The sequence below is a fragment of the Bidens hawaiensis genome, unplaced genomic scaffold (assembly GCF_021521415.1).
Source record: "Bidens hawaiensis isolate Kalapana, Puna unplaced genomic scaffold, B.hawaiensis_p1.1 tig00014039_1, whole genome shotgun sequence".
In the NCBI taxonomy this organism is placed as follows: Eukaryota; Viridiplantae; Streptophyta; class Magnoliopsida; order Asterales; family Asteraceae; genus Bidens; species Bidens hawaiensis.
The window spans coordinates 598,812-620,820 of record NW_027492209.1 but is presented as its reverse complement, the minus strand read 5'-3'; the positions used below and the strand labels follow the sequence as shown (position 1 = coordinate 620,820).

General features: G+C 37.2%; 2 protein-coding genes across 4 annotated transcripts; one reads left to right on the top strand and one right to left on the bottom strand.

Annotated features, from left to right (window-relative positions):
* The first annotated feature begins 1,339 nt into the window (after positions 1-1,339).
* LOC143545816 (uncharacterized) lies at positions 1,340-5,730 on the top strand. Of its 2 annotated transcripts, XM_077037628.1 has the most exons (10): positions 1,340-1,388; positions 1,625-1,684; positions 2,163-2,319; positions 2,407-2,532; positions 2,913-3,271; positions 3,418-3,591; positions 3,664-3,780; positions 4,873-5,052; positions 5,132-5,178; positions 5,261-5,730. In XM_077037628.1, the coding sequence occupies exons 2-10, from the start codon at positions 1,637-1,639 to the stop codon at positions 5,604-5,606; spliced, it is 1,554 nt and encodes a 517-aa protein (XP_076893743.1). In that variant the 5' UTR covers positions 1,340-1,388; positions 1,625-1,636; the 3' UTR covers positions 5,607-5,730. The 2 variants fall into 2 exon arrangements, with proteins under 2 accessions (XP_076893743.1, XP_076893744.1); XM_077037629.1 differs by lacking the exon at positions 1,340-1,388 and having other exon boundaries at positions 1,542-1,684.
* Positions 5,731-6,754: 1,024 nt separating this feature from the next.
* On the bottom strand, positions 6,755-15,203 carry LOC143545842 (mediator of RNA polymerase II transcription subunit 33A-like). Of its 2 annotated transcripts, XM_077037651.1 has the most exons (13): positions 14,868-15,203; positions 13,842-13,952; positions 13,393-13,737; positions 12,599-12,918; positions 12,423-12,514; positions 11,781-12,138; positions 11,466-11,676; positions 11,235-11,349; positions 10,878-11,039; positions 9,545-10,181; positions 9,221-9,427; positions 8,569-8,901; positions 6,755-7,811 (listed from the first exon to the last, which is right to left on the bottom strand). In XM_077037651.1, the coding sequence occupies exons 1-13, from the start codon at positions 15,131-15,133 to the stop codon at positions 7,012-7,014; spliced, it is 3,957 nt and encodes a 1,318-aa protein (XP_076893766.1). In that variant the 5' UTR covers positions 15,134-15,203; the 3' UTR covers positions 6,755-7,011. The 2 variants fall into 2 exon arrangements, with proteins under 2 accessions (XP_076893766.1, XP_076893767.1); XM_077037652.1 differs by lacking the exons at positions 13,842-13,952; positions 14,868-15,203 and having other exon boundaries at positions 6,758-7,811; positions 13,431-13,560.
* Positions 15,204-22,009: the final 6,806 nt, after the last annotated feature.

Sequence of the window (22,009 nt, the reverse complement as noted above, 5' to 3'; positions counted from 1 at the left end):
TCATCAGGGTAATGGCCATATCTAAACACTTTAAGCATAATAATGGATTGTATTTTAACTAGCAGAAAATCAAGTCATTACCGCAATATGTGAACAGCAACTATACTTAATCAGGGTTCCGGTGGCGGCTTATCTCGGAGGAGCAAAGAGCGGAGGTTCCGGTGATTCTTGAAACCAAAGGCGACTGCTACGGTGGCGGAGGTGATGACGGCAACCGGCGGGGTTGTGGTGTTGTACAGAGAGAGATTAAGATTTAAAGTTTGATGAATCGATATCATTGGAACTTTATCGTTTATATATATTAAAAAAGTTATAAACACAATCAAATTCCTAAATAAGTGGGTTGTTTTGTTGCTCACGTTTGGAGGTTACATAGAAGTTTCACCAACTAATTTTGACGCCACCTTATTATTATACTAAATTTTGACCATGCACTTATTATCTTTATTATTTAATCACATGTTGATTAGATAATACTTATATTATATACAACGTTGGTTAGTCGACATATTTTTATTTTTATTTATTTTTTTGGTTTTACTAGTTATCGATACGTTTTATTAATTCGATATTTAATATTCTTGGCTTTCGATTTTCGTATATTACAAGTTTACTACTGAACTGCAATAATTTTCAAGATCATTTTCAACCAACTTTTAGCCATTCACACCGGTCTTATGTGTTTCAAATGTTGGCCAACCTCTTAACCCTACCACGTTGCTACCCCGGAACCCGTCATAAGTAGCGAGACACATGGGCGAATCAAGGTTTATAAAATGGTGAGAGTGATTTGACAATGAGAGTTAATGGGTTTTAAGCATTATATATGAGACCCAATATAGTGGATGCGGGTAAGGTGAGACCCGCATAGAAACCCATCGGATTACCATACATGTGAAAATGGTTCTGAAATCCGAAGGAGCAACGTAGAGTGATACATAAGCAAAATGTTGTAGTCTTTTATTAAGAGTATATATATGAATAATAAAGATAACAAGAAAACTACTAGAAAATTAATCACAATAAACTGCAAAAATAAGATAACCTATCAAGCTTTAAATTTGATTATGTTTATAATTGGTATATTTAGCTCTTATACTTGGTGTAACATAAAAAAAAAGAAAAAACAGGCCAATCAGTATAATGAAGATGATCGGGATTCGGGTGATCAGTGACCCGTTAATAATCCAAACATTTGTTAATAAAAAGTTGACAAACTTTAATATAAAATATTAATATTAATCTTGGAGGGCCCAAGTCCCAAGCTTATAAATACATCGTTTCATATTCTTATTCTTATTCTTATGAAACAAAATAATATAAATCTATCTTCATCTCAATCTCATCTCTCGTAGGGTTTGATTCTCAACAGAATTACGCGATCAAAGGTAACCAATCACTCGCACCTTTCTTTATGCTTTCTGCATTTTATAAATAATAATAATATTCCCACTTCTTTTTATCATCTTGTAACAACTTTCCGGGCTTCAAGAATCTTACACTTATCTCATTCAGATATATATTTTGTATGTTCATAGTTGATTGATCTAGCTTTATTTTGATAGTTGTTTTGCATGCTTAATGGATAAACCATTCAACTGTGATCATTAATATTGATTTTCAGGATATTTGGAAGATGGGATTCAATTCAGTTTTTAAAGTTTTACAGGAGCTTTTTCCACAGGTACTATCACTAATATTTGAAACTATTACTATATTATTATAATTAAATTGCTATGTATCTTTGTTGGAATTTTTTAAACATATACTAGATCTTTTCTAGAAATAGTAAGTGTTTAGTGTTTATACAACATACCTTTTCATGCATGACTGTTTCAGCTGCAATAAGATTGTTTATCATATTGGGATACTTCAAACATGAATAATGATATGTAAACTGGTGTTTTGACTTTTTTTTAGCTAATTAATTTATATAATTTTTTCTTAGTTTTTTAATTAAAATTGTGTGTATAACATAGTATGTATTATTTAGTAGTTTTTATAATAACTTTATATATAATAATAAATATCATATAAATGTTTAGTATATGAAGCTTGTTCTTGTTTATTAAACAAGCTTATTTTGAGGCTCGGGCTTGCTTATGCTCAGCTCAGTTCGAGTTTTAAGGCTTAAGAAGTAGTTCACGAGCGTTTATGTGCAGCTTGATTCTCGTTTCCTAAAAGCCGTGGCTTTAGAGTACCCTGATGTTGATTTAGCTGCGGAAGCAGTTCTTGTTGAGACCATGCCTGTTGTTCATGAACAACCACTTACAGTTGGTTCTTCAAGTAATAGCCAGAGTTCACTCGGTTTCGTTGATGGTAATAGCTTTGTTACAATTTATTTGTAGAAGTCTTTATTATGTTAGCTATTGTCTTTGGTATGTATTTTTGATTTGCTGGTTGTAGATAATGCCAAAGCTGGTGAAGTTGTGTCAACAACGGATCATGTAGTTGTTAATCCATTTATTCCTGAACATTTAACTGAAGATCATGCTCCAAACGTTGATGGACGCGTACTTGGTGCAACGGAAGGTAGCCTTGTCGTATATACTTTACTTAATTAAACGGTTATTTTCGTAGTTTTAAATGGTCAAGGTTATTTTGCTAATATATCATCTATTAAAATGGATATTTTTGTGATTTTGTTTTTGTTATATTCACCCTTTAATGTTTGCATGCTATGATTCAGCTTCTTCTGGTTATCTCAGTCTTTTGGATTCAAACATTTTATACTAGCCGCAGTAAAACAGTTGATTTATAAATATTTCTGCTTATTTTTTTAAGCAACCATCTTCTGTAATGCATTTTATCCGTTTAATATCACATGATCATTATATTATTTAGTTTTTTTTATTGGTATTGACACTTACAATTTTTTGTTCTAACCTGGCCTATCTATTTTGTAACTTTAGATGCTAGAAAGAGTGATGCTGAAGCTAACTATGATGGAGAAACCAATAATATTAATGCTGATACCGGGTCACCAATTGTAGTTCATGAAAATGTTTCTCTTGATGACCATGATCAAGTACATGCAAAATATGGTGGTGAAAATATCGATGACGAAACGTTACTTGTTTCAGAAAGCAACCAATTCGTAGACATTTCTGAAATGAGTTTAGCTGCAAAAGACTTCGAAAAAGATGACTCGGCAACCAACTTTGTTAATTCAGAAGATGAGTTGGTTATGAGTTCCGCGCTTACTAGATCAGAGCAAATTTGTAGCACCGAATATCTTGATGAAGTTATTGAAGATGCTAGAAATAACAAGGTAAATTTGCAACTTCATTAATTTCACATGCTTATTTAGACTGCATAAAATCTATTTTTTAAATTTATTAATTAATGAAGTATATAGTTATTTTAATAAATATCTTGTGCTCAAAAGTATAATATTTCAAATTATGTATGGTGCAGAAAATGCTTGCGTCGGCTATGAACTCAGTTATTGATTTAATGAAAGTAGTAGAATCTAAAGAGAAGGCTGCTGAACAAGCAGAGGAGGACGCCACTCGAGGTTGTTCTGATATTCTTGTCAAGGTGGACGAGGTTAAGCACGCACTTCTAAGGGCAAAAGAGGCAAATGAAATGGTTGTTCATTGTTTGTTTTAATTTGGTTTAATAGTTTTTTATCAGTATGCTTATTGTTTTGTTCTTTATTAGCATGCAGGAGAAGTTAATGCAGAGAAAGCGATTTTAGCTACTGAATTGAAAGAACTTCAGCTTCGCTTGTTTAATTTGTCGGACGAGAGAAACAAAGCGCTTGCAGTTCTTGAGGAGGTATGCTTTTTTATTTATGTTTGATTTCATGTATATGTTTGTTTTGCTTTGAGTTGGCAAAATGAGTGGTCAGGTGTTATATAGTTATATTGGTATCATGGTATGGATTGGAACTTTTGGCTAGGGTAGTGCATGGTCGGTTTTGCGCTCAAATTATACTAAAATTTGAAATTTCGGTTTTTGAGTTTTGAAAACCTTCGGTTTTGGATGTTGACATTTGGGCTCGAATTTTTAGGGTAAAACACTGGCCCAATGCATTGAATTTGGGCTTAAATGTTGTTGTTAATCAACAATTAACTGATAATTATACACGTGGGCTAAAATTTATGAGTTACACACTTAATACAATTTATTAAATTAATTAAAATTCAAAATTAAGAATCAAATTTCATAAATTTGGTTCGGTTTTTTCAGTTTTAATTACACCAAAACCGAAACCAAGCCAAAAGTCTGTTTTTATGAAAACATGAATCCAAACGATCGGTTTTGTTCACATTCAATTTTTGTTTTGGTTTTTTCGGTTTCATGCACACTACTTTCAGCTTGTAGCCCATTTTGTAAGAAATTTTAGTGTGTGGATTACATGGACAATAGTACTTTTACCATAACAACTTTTCTTGCATGTACAAAAGTAAATTTAGTGCCACTTGTTTTGTATATTGGCCAGCTAAATTTAGTTTATTCATGAAACATGAAAGGGCCGGCATGTCTTTCGTTGAGTGGTTATTTTGGTGGATCGGAGTGTACTATTTATAAATTTCTTAGCCGATTCACATTATGCAGTATTTTCTTAGCCGATTCACATCATGCAGTATTTTTGTTTGGTTGGTGTCGCCGCTAGGGAATGTTTATATTTTAGTAGCCTTAAAGTCCAATTTTTTTTTTTTGCTCAAATTTAAGTGAGCCAAAATGGGTATTCTGTTGATTATTCCACTATATAGTTATATGGTATGGGCTGGAACATTGGCTTGTTTTTGTAGCCCAATTTTTAGGAAATTAGAGTATGTGCACATGTAAAAAGTAATTTTACTAACAAAGTTACATTTTGAATAAATGACCAAGTGTATGTCCATGTATCTTTTTTCATTTTAGATGCGTAGAGCGTTAGAGGTTAGAATGGCTGCCGCTTTAGAAGAAATTGCATCGGCAGAGGAGAAAAAGTTAGAACGAGAACGATCTGCTAGAGAAGCGCTTTTGTACCAAGAAAGCCAAATGGAAAAGGTGGTTGAGGAGTCTAACAAACTCAAGCTAGAAGCCTTGGAAAATTCTAAGGTTTGTGAATTAAAGCATAAATACCATTAAAAGTATTTTTATGTTGTAGACTATGATTTTTTTAATTTGTGTTTTTTAGTTACAAGAGTTTCTCATGGACCGTGGCCATACGATTGATATCCTCCAGTAAGTCTCAATTAATGTTACGAGTAATCTTTTTAGTTAAGATAATATGAGAAAACAAACGCGAACGTGGTGTGTTTTGCAGAGGAGAGATTGCGGTCAAATGTCAGGATGTGCTACTGCTAAAAGAGAAGTTTGACAAACGAATCCCGTTATCACAAATACTTAATTCTAGCCAAACTTCATCAATCTTTGCCTCTTCAAGTTCATCTTTCGTAAGCACCACAACACCTCTTGAGGCCGAGGCAGAGGTAGAGACATACGAGACCCCAAAAAAGAATTTAGAACAATATGATTCTTATGCAATTTTTGACAATAATGGTGAAGAAAAAACTATGAATTCTGATAATGGTAAAGAAAAAAAGGTTGTTAGTGAACTTAAGGGGGTTTCGGATGATGATGAATGGGAGCTATTTGATGGTGGCTGCTGAGACGAGTGGAGGATTAGTTGTTTATTTTTTGTTTTGCTATCCTTATCGGGTTTTTATTATTAAACACGGTCTTTGTTAACGTTATTATGATGTTTACTGTCGGAGACATCGTTTCCCGTTTTTGTTTGCAAATTACCATGAAGAATGGAGGGAAAGATTTATTGGTAGTTTTGATGTTATTATGCCGTTTACCTTTTAAAATATATATGATGTGTCAAATATGATTAAAGGTATTGTAATAGAAGTGTTATAACTTTATAACTTTATTATGCTAAATGGATAAAAAATCACTGTAACTTTATAACCATATTTAACATTTGATTGTTTATAGAAAACTTTTTGGTTAAGGGTGTTTCAAGTTTACTAAACGTTGTGAAAACCCAAGTTAAAAAATTGAAGGTTTGCTCAGTGGCAAATTTAGGCCTGACACAACATGAAACTAATATTGTTTTGGGTTGTCATATCAAGCCCGTTAGTTAAACAAGTGGTGTTTTTGTTGCTCAATTTATTTAAACATGTCGTGTTTAAATTGACATGTTTAATTACAAGAGGGCAAATCCGAATCGCTTAACCAAACTGAAACCGATTATTAACCAGTATAGTACAAACTACTTTGTATACCAATTTGACAATTTGGCAAAAATTTAAAGATTTGGCTTTTGGAGTACAAACCGCTTTTATAACAATTTGGCGATTTATCAAACTGAGACAAAGATGATATAAAGATTTGGCTTTTGATTTCCAAGTTCTAAGGAACAAATCCATTAATATAGTTTAAACTAAATATAAACTGATTCTTTATACTTGCATGTGAACATGAAAATTGAAATTGACTAATCATTTGTGTACTTGCATATAATAATGTACTTGCTATGAGAATGACTAAATAGTTGTGTGTACTTGCAACGAAAATGACTAAATACTTGTGTACTTCCTATGAAAATGACTAAATGTGTGTGTACTTTCTAGAAAATGACAAAATATATGTGTAGCAACTTTTGTACAAGCAATCTTACAGAATCCAATATCATAACTGACAAACTTGTTACTTGTCCATCTTTATATCAGCATTATCAGCCATTGTTCCCATCACAAAATCCAATAACTTAAAAGTGCAAGAATAATTAAAAACACATGAACACAACATGCTTCACTCCAAATATGACCAGATTACATTCACAGCCAAACTACATAGTTTCTATTCAACTAGTTTACTATATGTTCATTTTTAATAGTTGGATCAAGGTAATAACTTGCTTCGAAAGTTTGCGTAACTGATAATCGTGGTTTAGTTGAAAAATGAAAAAATAATTATAAAACAAACCCAAAATTCAAGCTAATATTCATAACACACTCCACACATTAACAAATATTTACAAAACTAGCCAAAAATGAATAATCTAACCTACATTACTAAACCTGAATAAGATTCTATAATAAACTCTGCAGCTGCACCCATTGCACCCACCCCACCAATCTCCAACAAAGCCAAAGCCAACTCTTCCTCATCCCACTTCCTTAACCCCTTACTCAAACTCCTCAAAACCGCCACATCAACCTCACGGACCCACTTCGGCATACACGAAACCATTAAACTCACAAACCCCGACACATAAGCCCGCCAAGTTTCCTTATTACAACCAAGTGAAAACTTACCATCAAGTGCACTTGCCATGAACTCAAGATGGGCCCCGAGGATAACAGGCCGTTTTTTAGAAGCCAAAGATGACGAGTCGACACCCCACGCGAACGCACCCGAGAGGATAGTGAAGTAAGCGAGAGCATAGCCTTTGAGCATACCAATCATCCCACCTGAGTCAACTTTATTCTGGTCTGATCGATGGACTGATATGAACCACGAGGGTAACGTTTCTTTTATTAACATTTGTACTAGGTTTAACCCGCCGGTTATCCAAACGAGTGACGCACCGAGTGAAGCGGCTACTTTGATACGAGTCATGACTGAAGAAAGAGAGACTTCACCGTATCTTAAAATTGTTGTGCTTTTGGGTTTTTTTATATTTTCGATTGGGATATTAGTGGTTGTAATATCTTTGACTGATTGTATTAATAGAGAGACGATTTCCTCAGTCATGAATAAGAGGTCTCGGACACTACGATGGACTCGCAAGTAGAGGATTCCGGGAGCTACAGGTGTCATCCTGCCTAAACAACGGGACCCGAATCCGTGACCTAGTAGGCTACCTGTCAAAAAATGTTGGATGATCAGATTCTCTTGTCATTATTTTCTATGCACTACTTACAATTAAAAGTGTATTTTGTAATTTTGCAGACTACAGTTCTAACATATGATTTGTTCTGAAATAAATGTGCCCCAATATATATGTATACAGGAGAAAGATCATGTCTCCCTTCGGAAGAAAACGCGCGAGAACTCCATCTAACCATTGATTTAAATGTAGATTTTTTTTCTAAGGTTTAGAATTTAGGATTTAGTAATGGGAGAGATAACTACACAGAAGACAGTTTTTTGCAAGAACAAAAGGAACAAAATAAATCATTCATTTTTTCAATTAAAAATAAATAAATAAAACAAAAGAGAATGGTTGAAAACCAATATTTATTCATCCCTAACATTTTAAGATATATAAATAAACAAAATTCGTATACTTATGGAACCTACACATGTGGGAATCACATGTAGGTGTATTTTCTGTACATAGCCTACACATGTGTAGGTCAACGTTTAAAAATTAAAATAAAAACATAAGAACCAAATTAGTTTAATTGTTATTTATGTACATAAAATAGACATTTTTATGTAAGAAGTAAAAGTTTTTAAAACTTTTAACCATTGATAGAAAAACTAAACGAGATGATTGGTTGTTTTCGTTCTCACAATAATTTCGCCTTTTGTAATGAACCTATCCCTATATAAATATGCATGTATAAAAACGTGATGTAGTCATTTTGTAAATATATGTGTAAGTTTGTGATTTACCAACTCCGCCGGTGTTTGTGATGACAGAAGGAGAATTCAGGTTAAGAGTTGACTGGAAGCAGACTCTGAGAAGCTGGACAAAAGCATCCTTTTTGTGGTGGAATATGGCTCGGGATGCAGAGAAAACAAGATATTCGGTCCAACGTTTGGCCTTTTGGGTCCAGAGAGCGACTATGATGGGCATGCATGGCCATTTACAACATGCACCCAGGGTGGTCAATGCCGGGCCCGCCAGGTTCAGCAACGGTTCTGTTATTCTATCAACTTTGTAGGTTATTGTTAGGCTCACTAGAGCAGCTAGAGGTAAAGGAAGAGTAGCTGAAGATGTCCCACCTACAAGAAAATTAAACTATAACTGTAAATTTCACTTTTGTAAACAGGCAGAAAACTGTTTGCGGGAACCTGGCCAGGACCACTTTTGTAATCGACTATTACACATTTAGACAACCATTTAACAAATTTCTATAAATTACTTAAAACCGGTTTTTTGGTTCAGTTCAGTTTTTTTAGTTGATATCAAAACCAAAACGAAAAATCAGTTTTTTAAAAAGCATAAACCAAATGCGGTTTTTTAATTGGGTTCAGTTGCGTCGGTTATTACTAAAATTCAGTAGCAACATTAGACACTTAACGAGTTTCCAACAAGACATACCTGCAAAAAGACTTGGAACATCAACTCCTGTTGCAGCCAATATTTTATTTATATTTTGTTCCACCATGGACAAGTTTGCAGCAGGACTTGGCCAATCGGTTCCGTTCATAGATGCAGGTTTCCAGAGACCTCTTGTTGTTTCAGCTGAAAGATAACTTACAATAGTTACCATTGAAGCAGGAAGAAAGTCAGCAAGATCTTTTAGCCCTGAAATAAACATCACCATAAATTAATTTTAGGTACCAAAAACACTAAAGATAACAATAACTCTAATTGACCCATTAGTAAATGAGTTGAAATTGCCATGTCAGACAGAAAACTAACCAGTGGTGAGTTCACGGGGCGACAATCTTCCATGAGCACAGGCGGTCAATGCAGCATCAAGTGCAAACGGAACAGCTTCCAGAATTTCCCAAGCAGGAAGTTTAAGACAAAGAGTATAGTCATCAGTAACCGAACCAGATGAATTACTACTTCCAGACGTTGAAGAATTCAAACTTTTACCACCTCTCTTTATCTTTCTAAACATCGTGTTCAAAAGTGCATCAAAGATCTGGTGAACCGAAGTTCCCGGTTTGAGATCAGATAAAGTCGAAGCAATACACGCTTGATGTTGTCGGTACCAATGTTTCAACTTTGGAAAAGAATCCAAAAACACAGGACCCGCAGATGACAGGTCAGATTGTCTATATAACCTCTCTCTTTTCTTTTGTGCTTCAAGTGAATTGCGTGCCAGTAACAGGAACTCGGGTGTTAGTTGAGACCCAACAGGGGTTAAATCTCCCACATGCTCAAAAGGCGATTGATCAAACCGCCATAGTTTCAACAAAAGTGTAAATGCATTTGAGAATACAGCAAGTGGGCATAAATGTTCACCAGCTGGTAGAGTCCATGATACCGAGGGTGACCATGACCCAAAAACCTCACATATTGGCATTAACACTCCTGCAAGATGTGGGACCTACAAACGAGCATGCATGTTTAAATAACAAGAACAATGGTCCCTTTGGTTTAACCAAATTGCAAGTTTGGTTTCCAAATTCTAAAAATTGCAAACTTAGTTCAAATATTTGTGAGAGTGTTGCACGTTTAGTCACCATCATTAATCCCAGTTAGATATTAACGAAAGAGTAATGTCAAGTGCCAATTCATGTGAGGCTAACTATGTCTTTTTCAAATTTAAAACTCTAAGATAGTAGTCTTTCAAACTTTAAAACTCCTAGTGTCAACTTCATCACCTTCGGTTTTAAACCGAACCTTTGATCATCTTAAAAACCTACGCATTTTGCCTTGTGCTTGAAGATGATGTTTGTCGAATGTGATGAAGGTCAGCGCCATATCAAAGGTTCAGTTTAAAAGCCGAAGGTGATGAAGTCGACGTTAGGAGTTTTGGAGTTTGAAAGACTATCAGGGTTACAATTTTGAAAAGACACAATTGCCCTCACGTGAGTGCCACATGACATCACTTTTCCGTAAAAGCTAACTGGGATTAACAATGGGACTAAACGTGCGAACCTTTCACAAATGCTTGGAATAAGTTTGCATTTCTTACGAGTTGGGGAGCCAAACTTGCAATTTGGTCAAACCGCAGGGAACATTTGTGCAAATTTCTCTTAAACAATATACAGAAAGAGCACACGGATTGAAATTTATTTACCAAGCCATGCAAGGAAAAGATCTGAATACAGTCAATGAATGATATCCCCAGAAGAAGAACGTTTAGAACCGGAGCACAAGCTAACAAATGACTCTCGGTCCCAGAATAATCTTTTGGAATCGGAGGTGATAGCAGCTTAATGATGAAAAAACCAGTATGTTCCTGCAAAATACAGCCACAATATATTATAATAAATATATTTTAATATAGTTAACTACTGGAAATACTAATAAAATATGTGTTAAGCGTTGATGATAAAAGAAGTGTATGAAATAAAAAATATATGCATATAATAACAATAACAATTAACAAGAACAACATTAATTTTAATAAAGGGTTCAGATAAGCAAGACTCACTTGTATGTTCCAACCGCGAGTTAATGACGCGCCACATAGAATAGTAGCAGCAGAAATCTTGTCAGCATTTGAACCATCAGTTGCAATTGCATATAGTTTTTCAATTTCAGCTAAGCTTCCATCAAATTCAAGAGCTTAAATTCAGTTTCCATAGAACTGATTGATTTTAAAAAATACTAGTGATAATACACGTATACTGATTAACACGTTATAAGGACCAATACAGCATACCTTGAAGCTGGAGTTGAAACCAAAGCATGCACCATTGAAGGAGTTAAAGGGGACCCCTTCATCAATGCTGACCAGCCAGCAATCTGGCCCGTGATGGGGTGTGGTAATTGACTAGTATGCCCCTTGACATACCCGGGCCACATATATGCTGACGTGTCCAATAGCTGTCGTGCAATACAAGCTTCTACAATCAGATGTCTCAGATCACCAGCTGCAAACATTAGAAAAACATCACTTTTAATTGAAAAAAACATATAAGGTGAAGAAATCAAAACATACAAGTAAATATAAGTATAACGAAAGAGATTTACTCACAACAAGTGACTGGCATGTCATTCAAGCTTACACCATCTAGATAACCATTTCCAAAACCAAGACCCGAGAAAAAGAACATGGCTTTCGCAGCTGCTTGATTTGCTAAATTAGTTACACATGAAGGCGGGGTCAATAAGCCCTCAAAATCAGCCAATTGTTGTAGACTTGAAACTAAGTTCTTACGACAGTCTCCAAACACCTGTCTTTCACTCCTCATATGCATATTTCCGTTCTCATTTTCCTCAATAAGAGCACTCTCCTCTTGATCAACGATATTGACAATTGCAAGTGTTGTTATACATAATAATAAGACTAAAGATGTGTGGCGAGGCACGGGCCCCTCAACAGCACCCTCTCCCTATGAAATCAAGTGTGAAATAACATGTTTTAGGTTCATCCGTGTATCGTTTATACTATAAACAAACAAACATAAACGAACACAAAGACATGTGTTCATGTTCATTCGTTTAACTAAATGAACAAAAATGTTTGTTAATGTATGTTCGTTTACTAAATAAATGAACATTAACGAACATCCTGCCCAACAGTTCATGAACCTTCGGTTAACTTAGAGGCCTAGTTTACAAACAAATGTTGATTCTGGTTGTTTACAATTTATAGAAATTATATACATGTGTTTACCCTTTGAACAAGACGTAAAGCTGCGATCCACAACCCAAGAAACACATCCTGCCATGAAGCCTGAGTAATTGCTTGTTGGGCTTTTAGTAAACCTATGATAACAACTGAATTGTTTAGAAATGAACGACATTTATTTATGTTAAACTTATGACAAATTCATAATAAACTGATTATACCAGTAAGGGTTTCAGCAGCACTTGTGGTGGCCACAATTGTTCCCTCCATAAGGTCTTCAAGGAACATATCAATTGGTAGACAAATTGCTGAATGACTAGCATTATGACTTGGACCTGAAGATGAAACAAGCGATCCAAAAGCCATTACTGCATGATACTGTTGTAAAGATACTGTTTTGCATTTGTGTGACACTAGTGCGTGATTATCAGATGTTAAATGCAGAAGAGCCTCAGGAGTAATATCTTTGGAATTTCTCAAAGACATCGACTTTGTTGCCAGCAGTCTCAAATTATCAATAAAAGATCCCCAATGTACAGGCCTAAAACGAGAAATTCGCAAAAATTCATATCAGAGTTGATCAAGGTTAATCATGTGTATGCGTATAAAGAGAGGTTCATTACAAATGACTAAATTATTGCGAGAAGAAAAAGAAGAAACTTAAATCAATTATTTTTTCTATCAATGGTTAAAATTTTTTAAAACATTTACTTCTTGCATACGAATGTTATGTTATATACATAAAAAAACATTAAACTATTTTTTTCATATGTTTTTTTACTTTAAACCGTCTACCTACATATGATACGCATAACCTACAGATGTGTAGGTTTTATAAATAAACAAGTTTTGTTCATATATTTTTATAATGTTAAAAAGATGTATAAACATTGCATTTTAACCATTTTTATTTTATTTTTTGTATTTTTAAATTTTTCGAAATAGAATAATTGTTTTCTTCTTTCTCTTTTCGCAATAAAACCACAATTATCGTATATAAGCCCTACGCACTCACATATTTTGGCGCGCCAAGAAAAGGATCCTGGAAGTTACTTTATTTCGGTAAAGTTCTCCAATAATCTCAATGGCTAAAGTGGTATTACTTTTGTACAATCTGTCATTGAAATCAAGTTTCTTTGGTCCAATATTTTGATCATCAATTTCCATATCGTGTGATTTGATTGACCAAGTAAACTTCTTTTCAGGTACAAGTTCCAACAATCCTTCATCATCTAATGATGCATCAAGCAACTGCCACACCATCATGAAGATAAACTCAACTAAAATGACTCCAGGTTCACTAGAGACAATGCCAAATCTTTGGGACAGGTGAAGAGCATCATCTACAGATTTCATGATTCTGCAATTGCATTGTTAATATATGTCAATCCATCTATATCCAAACAAACCTAACCGATGCCATGTTCCATATACAATCTCAGATAACACAAGATAGAAGCTTACTTGTGAAACTTGGGAGCATTCACTTCAGAAGCCAATGGCAAAACTAGTCTTCTAAGTAGCTCCAGATAAAGCCTGTATGCAGCAGGTTGGCTTCTACGACTCGGGATTACACTATAATCATTTAACAACTTCGAGTCAGTTAAACGAAAATCTAACAAACAGATAAAAGATTATACAACATTATCCAACTCAAAATAGCGGAGACTGGAAAAGATAATTTTAAACATGACAGATTGACAACTAATTAAAAAACTTTCTCACCACAATTTAATATTTGAGTTCAAATTTGATAGCAAGTTAGCAACATCATTAAACCTTATACAAAAAGACTATGCTTTTGGATGTTTAATTTTTGCAACTATAAACTTCTGTTTCTGCTAATTAAGCATTAAAAACATCAGTAATTGATCCTAAAGCATACAACAACAACAACAAATGTACCCAGTAATTCCCACAAATAACAAAATTTATCGGTAGGGTCTAGGGAGGGTGCGATGTAGGCAAACCTTACCTCTATCCATGAGGATAGAGAGGCTGCTTCCAAAGAGACCCCGGCTCCAAAGCAAAACAGCATACAAACATTCATGTACCAGTAACAAAACAACTTGTGAACTAGTGACATAGTAAAATACAAACACATATGACATTATACAACACAAATAATACAAACTCCACCTAAAATGTAGGAGAATCTAAGCCCGTGAGATAAAGCCGACACACAAAAGTGTCATCCCTAGAAATCTTCCTTAATCATACGTCTCCGCTAACTCCTATCATGCACCGTGTAATTGTAACCAATTAATACACTACTTATCATAGGATTAATTACTAATTATGAGTCCTTAATAACTTTCTTATAAGTTTTAGCCCTAATTAAGCCCCGGTATTCTACATGTAGCTTGCAATACTTAATTCTAGTGTATTCTATTCTATACCACTCCTCTGTTCTAGTGAACTATTCATCATACAATATTACAATATAACCGCACCAAGCCACCAAAACACATACAAATTCAGCACTAAAACCTGTTAGAAAGAAGCGCGAGAACGAGCAATGGCGGAGCGAGCCTAAGCGCAATCGCTCTCTCTAAATACTTCCAAGCAATCGGCACATTATTACACCAACAGATATTCGAAACCAGCAACTTCGCCACCTCCTTCGCCGGCACCGAAACACCAGCCGCCACTAAAACCGACGATAGCTCCGCCGCCCAAACCACAGGATCCGTACCATTACTCTGAGCAGCATTCGTCATTTCCACCACTCCATCCCACACAGTCTCCATCGCCATTGTTAGGCTATATTAATATTAATAACGGTCCTAACAAACTAACTAACTGATTCGACCATGGAAGAATAATTAGAATTAGAAAACTGTTCGAATTAGTTGCAGTTGTTGAGGCCATTTATTTATAGTGAAATTATAATTAGAGGTGGTATCAAATAATAATTTGAAAATAACCACGCAACATAATATTATTCTTATATTCGCCTTGAGGGGCTCGGATATTGACGTCCTGGATATCGGGACAAGAGTTGTTTTCAAAAAGGTAATAGTTTTTGGATTATTGCATCATGGTGTGTGGTTATTTTTCTTCATGGGAGCACACGTGAGAATTTTAAAATGGGCACACTTACGATAAAGATTGTAGAGATTTATCGGATCTACTGATTATATTTTACCAAACTTTTTGTTTCTGTTTAATATAGTATATTTAATGTTTAAAGGTGTAATAGATATAGATCATAGATGTTTCTTTATAGTTCTCTCTTAGGGCTTATGCAGTTATGTGTGTAATTATGTTGTTGGAAACCTTGATGCTGTGGTAACGAGTGAGTCAAGTTGGTGGAGATATGATCATACTCGAATCGGATCAAACAAGTTGTTTTATAGAAGTGTCAAATTAATTTGGGTCATAATATAATCTGAGCAAGATGGTTCGTGAAAAAATAGGTGCATGATGAAACAAATAAATTTAAGGGAAAATACATATAATGTCTATTCTCTCTTAACAAGTCAAAATGTCAAAGAAATGTCCATGAGCTTGAGAAATTCCAAAAATCTCTACCATCAACACCATCGGACGCCTGGACATTAGTGTCACCAGACTTTTTATTCAGCCAGCCATGTTGCAACTGCTCCAAATAATAATAAGGTTGGTTTCGACATAGACATGGTCTCTGATTGTATGTTCTGACGGGAACATGTTAACACAATAGAGTCACTTCCTCGCTTGATAGCCATCAGTTCCGTTGGTTCCGGCGTTCACCAAATAATAATAAGGTTGGTTTCGACATAGACATGGTCTCTGATTGTATGTTCTGACGGGAACATGTTAACACAATAGAGTCACTTCCTCGCTTGATAGCCATCAGTTCCGTTGGTTCCGGCGTTCACCTTGACATATGTTGCAACATGGCTGGCTGAATAAAAAGTCTGGCAATAGTAAATATCCAGTCGACGGTGTTGATGGTAGATATTTTTGGAATTTCTCAAGCTCATGGACATTTCTTTGACCTGTTAAGAGAGAATATCAGATGATTTAATATAGGTATGTTAGCAATTACACTCGTTAAGATCGTGATGCGCTTAACGTTTTGATGTCAGTTTAGTTTATTAGATTTTTTTAGTATGAAGATGGTGACAGTGAAGATTGATATGGAGAAGATGAAGAGAACGTCTTTTTGGCTATTTAATTCGTGGTGGTCGTTATGACAATGTTGATAGTGATAACGGTGATGATGATAGTGGTACTAAGGGCATGTTTGGCTAAGTTTATGGAGAGTTTTTTATGACTTATGGAGGGGTAAAAAGACAAAAATGCCCCTCCATAAGTCACTATAAGTTACAAATTTATAACTTATAGTGACTTATGGAGGAACATTTTTGTCTTTTTACCCCTCTTTAAGTTATAAGGAGCTCTCCATATGTTTAGCCCAATATGCCCTAATGGTGACAGTTGATTTCTCTACTACTTATGAAAAGTAGTGTTCATGGAAGAGTTTGATAAGTACAAGAAGAATTTTAGCATAACCTTACCAAATACTTTATAATATAATATAGTGTGTGTTTTATATATATTCTTTTTTTTCATAGGTTTTTTTTTAATATATTTTTCATACTTCTATTTTATAATTAAACAATTTATATTAGTAATATAGCATCTGTTTATGGACATACAATAGCAAACAGGCATTTGGCCTAATGGATGTGTAATATATGGTCTAGACTTGGGAATAAACCCGTTTCGGACCGGACACGCTGTAACACCCTGGTTCGGAAGGGCTAACGTGTCATAATAATATGGTTTCTGAACAAAAGACATAATTTTTTATATCTACTTGTCAAAAATATAATACATTAGATAAAGCAAACTTAAAGTTAATTTACACTAGCGTTTATTAGGACACTGATGTTTTATCTCTCGCTCTTAATCCCGCCCAAAGTAACTTGTGGACCAGTATACCAAAAATATAAATAACGAAATGAGCCGAATGCTCAGTACGGAATAACAGGCTCAAAGAATTAATGTTTTAATGCAACGAAATTTAGATTGAACTTACGATAATTAATACGATGCAAAATAACTTTATTAAATAAATTAAATCGTACCATATGGATGTACTCATGAGTGAACATAAAACGTGACAATATACTGGTAGCTACTCCTGCATATTTATCACATAAGATGGCGAGTTGGCATACCCGTTATCCATCTCCTTAATATTAATCCTAAGATCGATCCATACGCCTCCTAATAGCCATATGTACCACACTTGTACTTAAGAGACGCCGTGAACTGATCTCACCGTCACGGGTGGTGCACATGTTGTCGATGCCGCAACAACATGCTCGTGGGACACTCCACGAGAAGCGGCACTCAGAGTATCGGAATACATAATCTTATTCACATAACTCATAGTAAATATAAAAACGTAACATATATCGGAACATGAGATAATGAGAATAACTAAACATAATAATATCACATGACATGAAGCTAAATCCAGTTATAATCAGAACTTGAATCCAAAGGACAGTCAAGTGGATTGATAAGCTAAAGACGTGAGGAGTTTTAAAAAAATATATAAACTCAATGGGTTTGTTATCAGTTGAATATGAAGTAACAAGGAGTGAGGGTAAGGATCCGTACCTTTAATGCTCCAAAGCGACGCCGATTTGTTTATAAGCGTTCAAAAAAATCTACATACGAGTTATATTTTTTTTAGAAATATATTTGTTGTATTTAAAGCATGTATTACTAATACTTAATTCTATAAATTCAGTTTTAAACATTTGGTGTTTTATATATGAAAATTATGTCTTCAAGTTTAAATACTTCTTAACGTTTGTGACATTTTTATAATAATCTATCTATAAACTGATTTAAGGTTCATTGTTATTTGTACAACAGTTAGTTTAAATTTGTAGTTTATGATTAGACCTCGTGGGATTTGAAGAAACGTGGATCGGCTCACTGGTAGACGATCAACTTTCCTCGGGTATGATTATGCTATTTCACCGATGGTTCTCCGGAGTATGAGTTCTTCCACCTACAAAACGAGCAGCACCGTGAACTTACCCCTCAGAAAGGGACAGAGGGGTCCTCTTTGGGGTAACCCTCCGGTGTGAGAATAAGAGTTTGTAGGAGAAGATAATAATAATCTGAGAGAGAGTAATGAATTGGAATGTATTTTCTTGCTTACTGTTCCCCCTCCTCCTTGTGGAGGTGGTGTGGTATTTATAGTGCTAGGGTTTCCAATGATTGGGCTCAGATCCCATTAGGGCCTTTTTGGCCTCCTCCTGTTGCTTTGCGCCACGTGTCCTTAGGGCACCAGGTGCTTTTTCATTGATTATTCTCTGACCCAGGTATTTCACCTGACCCATGTGCAATCACGTGGTAGCACATGGGTTTTGCTGAGTTGTCCACCTTTCATTGGTAGCTGTCAACATCAGAATATTCTTATTCCTTAAAGGATACCTTCTGGAAGGTTTGCTGACGAGCACAATCAAGGTTGTCCTTATCCTGATTTGGATAAGGACGAGGTTGATTATGTGCACGTGTGATATGCGCCTATCCTGAGGATGCGCGAAGTCTTCTCTTTATTCTCACGCGCAGATGTTTCATGCGCTGATGTGGTATGCGCAAGCATATGTAATATGCGCCGCGCGCAGATGTGATATGCGTGAGCATATATGATGCGTGAGCATGCGATATGCGCCACGCGTAGATGTGCCACGCGCAGATGTGATATGCGTGAGCATATATGGTGCGCGAGCATGTGATACGCGTGAGCATATGTGATATGCGCCATGCGCATAGGTTTTGGCTTTGTGCCTTCATAATATCTTGATTTCAAGCCTCTTGTCTATATCTTGTGGGTTGACCCGCCTCGCTCGATGTTGAGGCGGGTACATACCTCTTCAAGCCCCCCCAGTCTAATGTGTGTCTTGTCTCGCGCGAGCGAGGTAAGATAGATATTAGACTTAATAGTTTGCTCTTTTAATAGGGTTTGTCTTTTCTTTTTATTTCTCATCGTTGCGCGAAATTCTATCCTTTTGGTTGAAATGAATCGTCCATGTACGTGGTTGGTTGTTGCTGACATGCGTCAGAGATGGAGACGTGTCAGACTTTTCGTGTGCTCGAGGTGCTACAGTTGCCTTTCATGTCCCCTCACACAGTGTCAGGAACACGTGTCGCGCTCACGTTGGCCTGCACCTGCGAGTGGGGGCGCGTGAACTCTGATCAGTGCCTGTTTCGTTCCCTTTCATGTCCCCTCACACAGTGTCAGGGACACGTGTCGCGCTCGCGTTGGTCTACACCTGCGAGTGGGGGCGCGTGGACTCTGATCAGTACCTGTTTCTCTCTCCTGGGCCTATAAAAGCAAGCCCTTTGAGTTATTATTCTTCATCTTCCTTGTTATTTCAGAGCTTTTCTTTCCTTCCATTTTATTCCGATTAAGGCCTGTCTTCTGCTTCCAGATTTCCATTGTTGAAGTAACCTCTGTCTGATTCTCAGTTGTATGTCTGATAGCCCAGACACCACAATCTCCCCCAGCAAACGCCGTGTAAAGTCATTGGTGATGTCTACTTTGAAGAAGACCGGCAAGGGGAAACGGGCTGCCGAGGCCTCATCGGAGGAGGTGGGGAATGTCAAGGCGGTGAAGAGGTGGGATGAGATCCCCTGCAAATTGAGGCAGTCCGATTTTGACAGTCTCATCGCCTCTCAGGGTTTTCTCCCTGAGTATGGCTGCATGCTCCCGGCGGCCGGGCAAACGGCGGCGGATCCGCCCACCGGCTACTTCTCCCTGTACTGCCACTTTTTCACCCACTGCAACCTTCGTCTCCCGATGACAAGGTTTGTAGGTGCGCTGCTTCGATTTTATGGGATTCACATATCCCAAGTCCATCCGTTTGGACTTGTGCGCATGACTCATTTTGAGTTCATGTGCAAATCTCAGCGCGAGGAGCCCACCCCTCGGCGCTTTCAATATTTTTATAAGCCGAAAATCCAAGATTCTTGGTTCTCATTCGTTCCTCGCAGTCAGAAGGTCAAGTGCTGCACTGTTTCCTTCAAGAGCCTTCATGACTGGTCTGAGAAATTTTTCTATATTAAGGCTGGTGTGATTCCCATCCGCATGACCCTGCGCGCGATCACTTCTACGCCCGCGGATGTGAATGTTTTTAAGAACCCAACTGGCGCATGGGTTAATAAGTTGACTGCTGAACCATCCCCCGCCAAGAATATTTGCGAGGAGGCGCTGGTGGGGGTTGGCATGAGCAGGAGGTGGGCCGACAGCGCGACTGAGCCTGTTATCCAAGTTGACGGCTTGTGTAAGTTATTAACTCATTGCATTACTTCTGCGCGAATATAATTCGTTTTGCTGATATCATTTGTCTTGTTTTGTGCAGTAAGCAAGGAGTATGTCCACGCCGCCTATGATGAGCATATGGAGGGTGGCTCTGTCGCGCTGGGCGCTGGGGAAGTTGGCTTCCCCGATCGCTTCGATGACATGTTCATCCCTGTTGATCTGGGATTTTGCTTTGACAGCGACGCGCCTGGTAAGCCCTTGTACTTATGCTTATGCCTTTAGAATACCAAATTTGGTTAACATTCCTGTTGCACGTATTGTAGATGCGCTCGAGAACTACGAGCTGGAGCTCGCGGAAGAGGAGGTGGAGGAGGAAGCTGAGGTGCCCCAACTCAAGCGTAAAGCTAAGGGGAAAACTGGCGCAGGGGCCAGTAAAAAACAGAAGAAAAATGATGCCCCTGTTGCTCAGGATCCTCCTACTCAAGCGAAGGGACTTGAGAAAACCCAGGAGTTTACCTCCAAGTTTTCCTTGTCTTCTTTGCCTCAAAATGTGGGCAGACCTCCTGTCCACACAAGGTATGGTGCCGCCACCTCCTCCCTTCGCGCTGCGGAAAAGGAAAGCGGCGCTGCGCCTGCTGTTTCCTCTTCAACAGGTATACTTTGCTTATATTTTATGGTGTTATGAGCGCGATTCGGATAGAATTATTAATGAATCTTTGCTCACTCAAATGTTTATAGAGCCGGCGACCTTGGTGGATCAACCTCAGGCACAACCAGGTACCGAGGCTGCGCCGGAGGTTGCTTCGAAGTCCCCCGTTTTACCCTCAAAAAAGGGGAGAATGGACTTCATGGCGATGTTTAACTCGCGAACGGCGGTGCGCTAAGGTATGTATTGCGCTTTTATTTTCTGACTTTTTTCTTTTAGATCAAGTCATGAACCATTTCTCTTTGTTGATTTTTTCATAGGAGTCATAGCTGGCGTACAAGCTGCTGGCGGCACTGCTGGCGCCGGTGCCAGCGCCGTTGGTTCTGCTCCTGCTCCTGCAAGCACTGAATCTCCCCTCATTGGGATTACTAAGGAGCAGGAGGCTGTTTTACGCGCGGATCTCGCGGCGTCGAGACCTCCCTCACCTCCTCCTGCGCGCAGCCCTCCTCGCGAGGCTGATTTTGATTTTTCCAGGTCGCAGGAGAAAAGGCCTGTTACAGAGGAAGATGAGGAGGTCCATTTTGAAAACTCCGATGGCGGCCGCGCAAGCCCTGTAGCGCCACGAGATTTCGCGGCGCAGTCTTCTCGTGGGGCTGGCGCTGACTTTTCTGCTTGCTCCCCGCAGGTATAAGTTCGTTTTGCTCCGCT

Coding starts and splice junctions, on each gene's coding strand:
- LOC143545816 (XM_077037628.1), top strand. CDS start 1,637: ATGGGATTCAATTCAGTTTTTAAAGTTTTACAGGAGCTTTTTCCACAG. Junction 1,685..2,162: donor TACAGGAGCTTTTTCCACAG/GTACTATCACTA, acceptor GTTTATGTGCAG/CTTGATTCTCGTTTCCTAAA. Junction 2,533..2,912: donor CGTACTTGGTGCAACGGAAG/GTAGCCTTGTCG, acceptor TTGTAACTTTAG/ATGCTAGAAAGAGTGATGCT.
- LOC143545842 (XM_077037651.1), bottom strand. CDS start 15,133: ATGGCGATGGAGACTGTGTGGGATGGAGTGGTGGAAATGACGAATGCT. Junction 13,738..13,841: donor AATGCTCCCAAGTTTCACAA/GTAAGCTTCTAT, acceptor ATGCAATTGCAG/AATCATGAAATCTGTAGATG. Junction 8,902..9,220: donor TGTTCCAAGTCTTTTTGCAG/GTATGTCTTGTT, acceptor ATTTTCTTGTAG/GTGGGACATCTTCAGCTACT.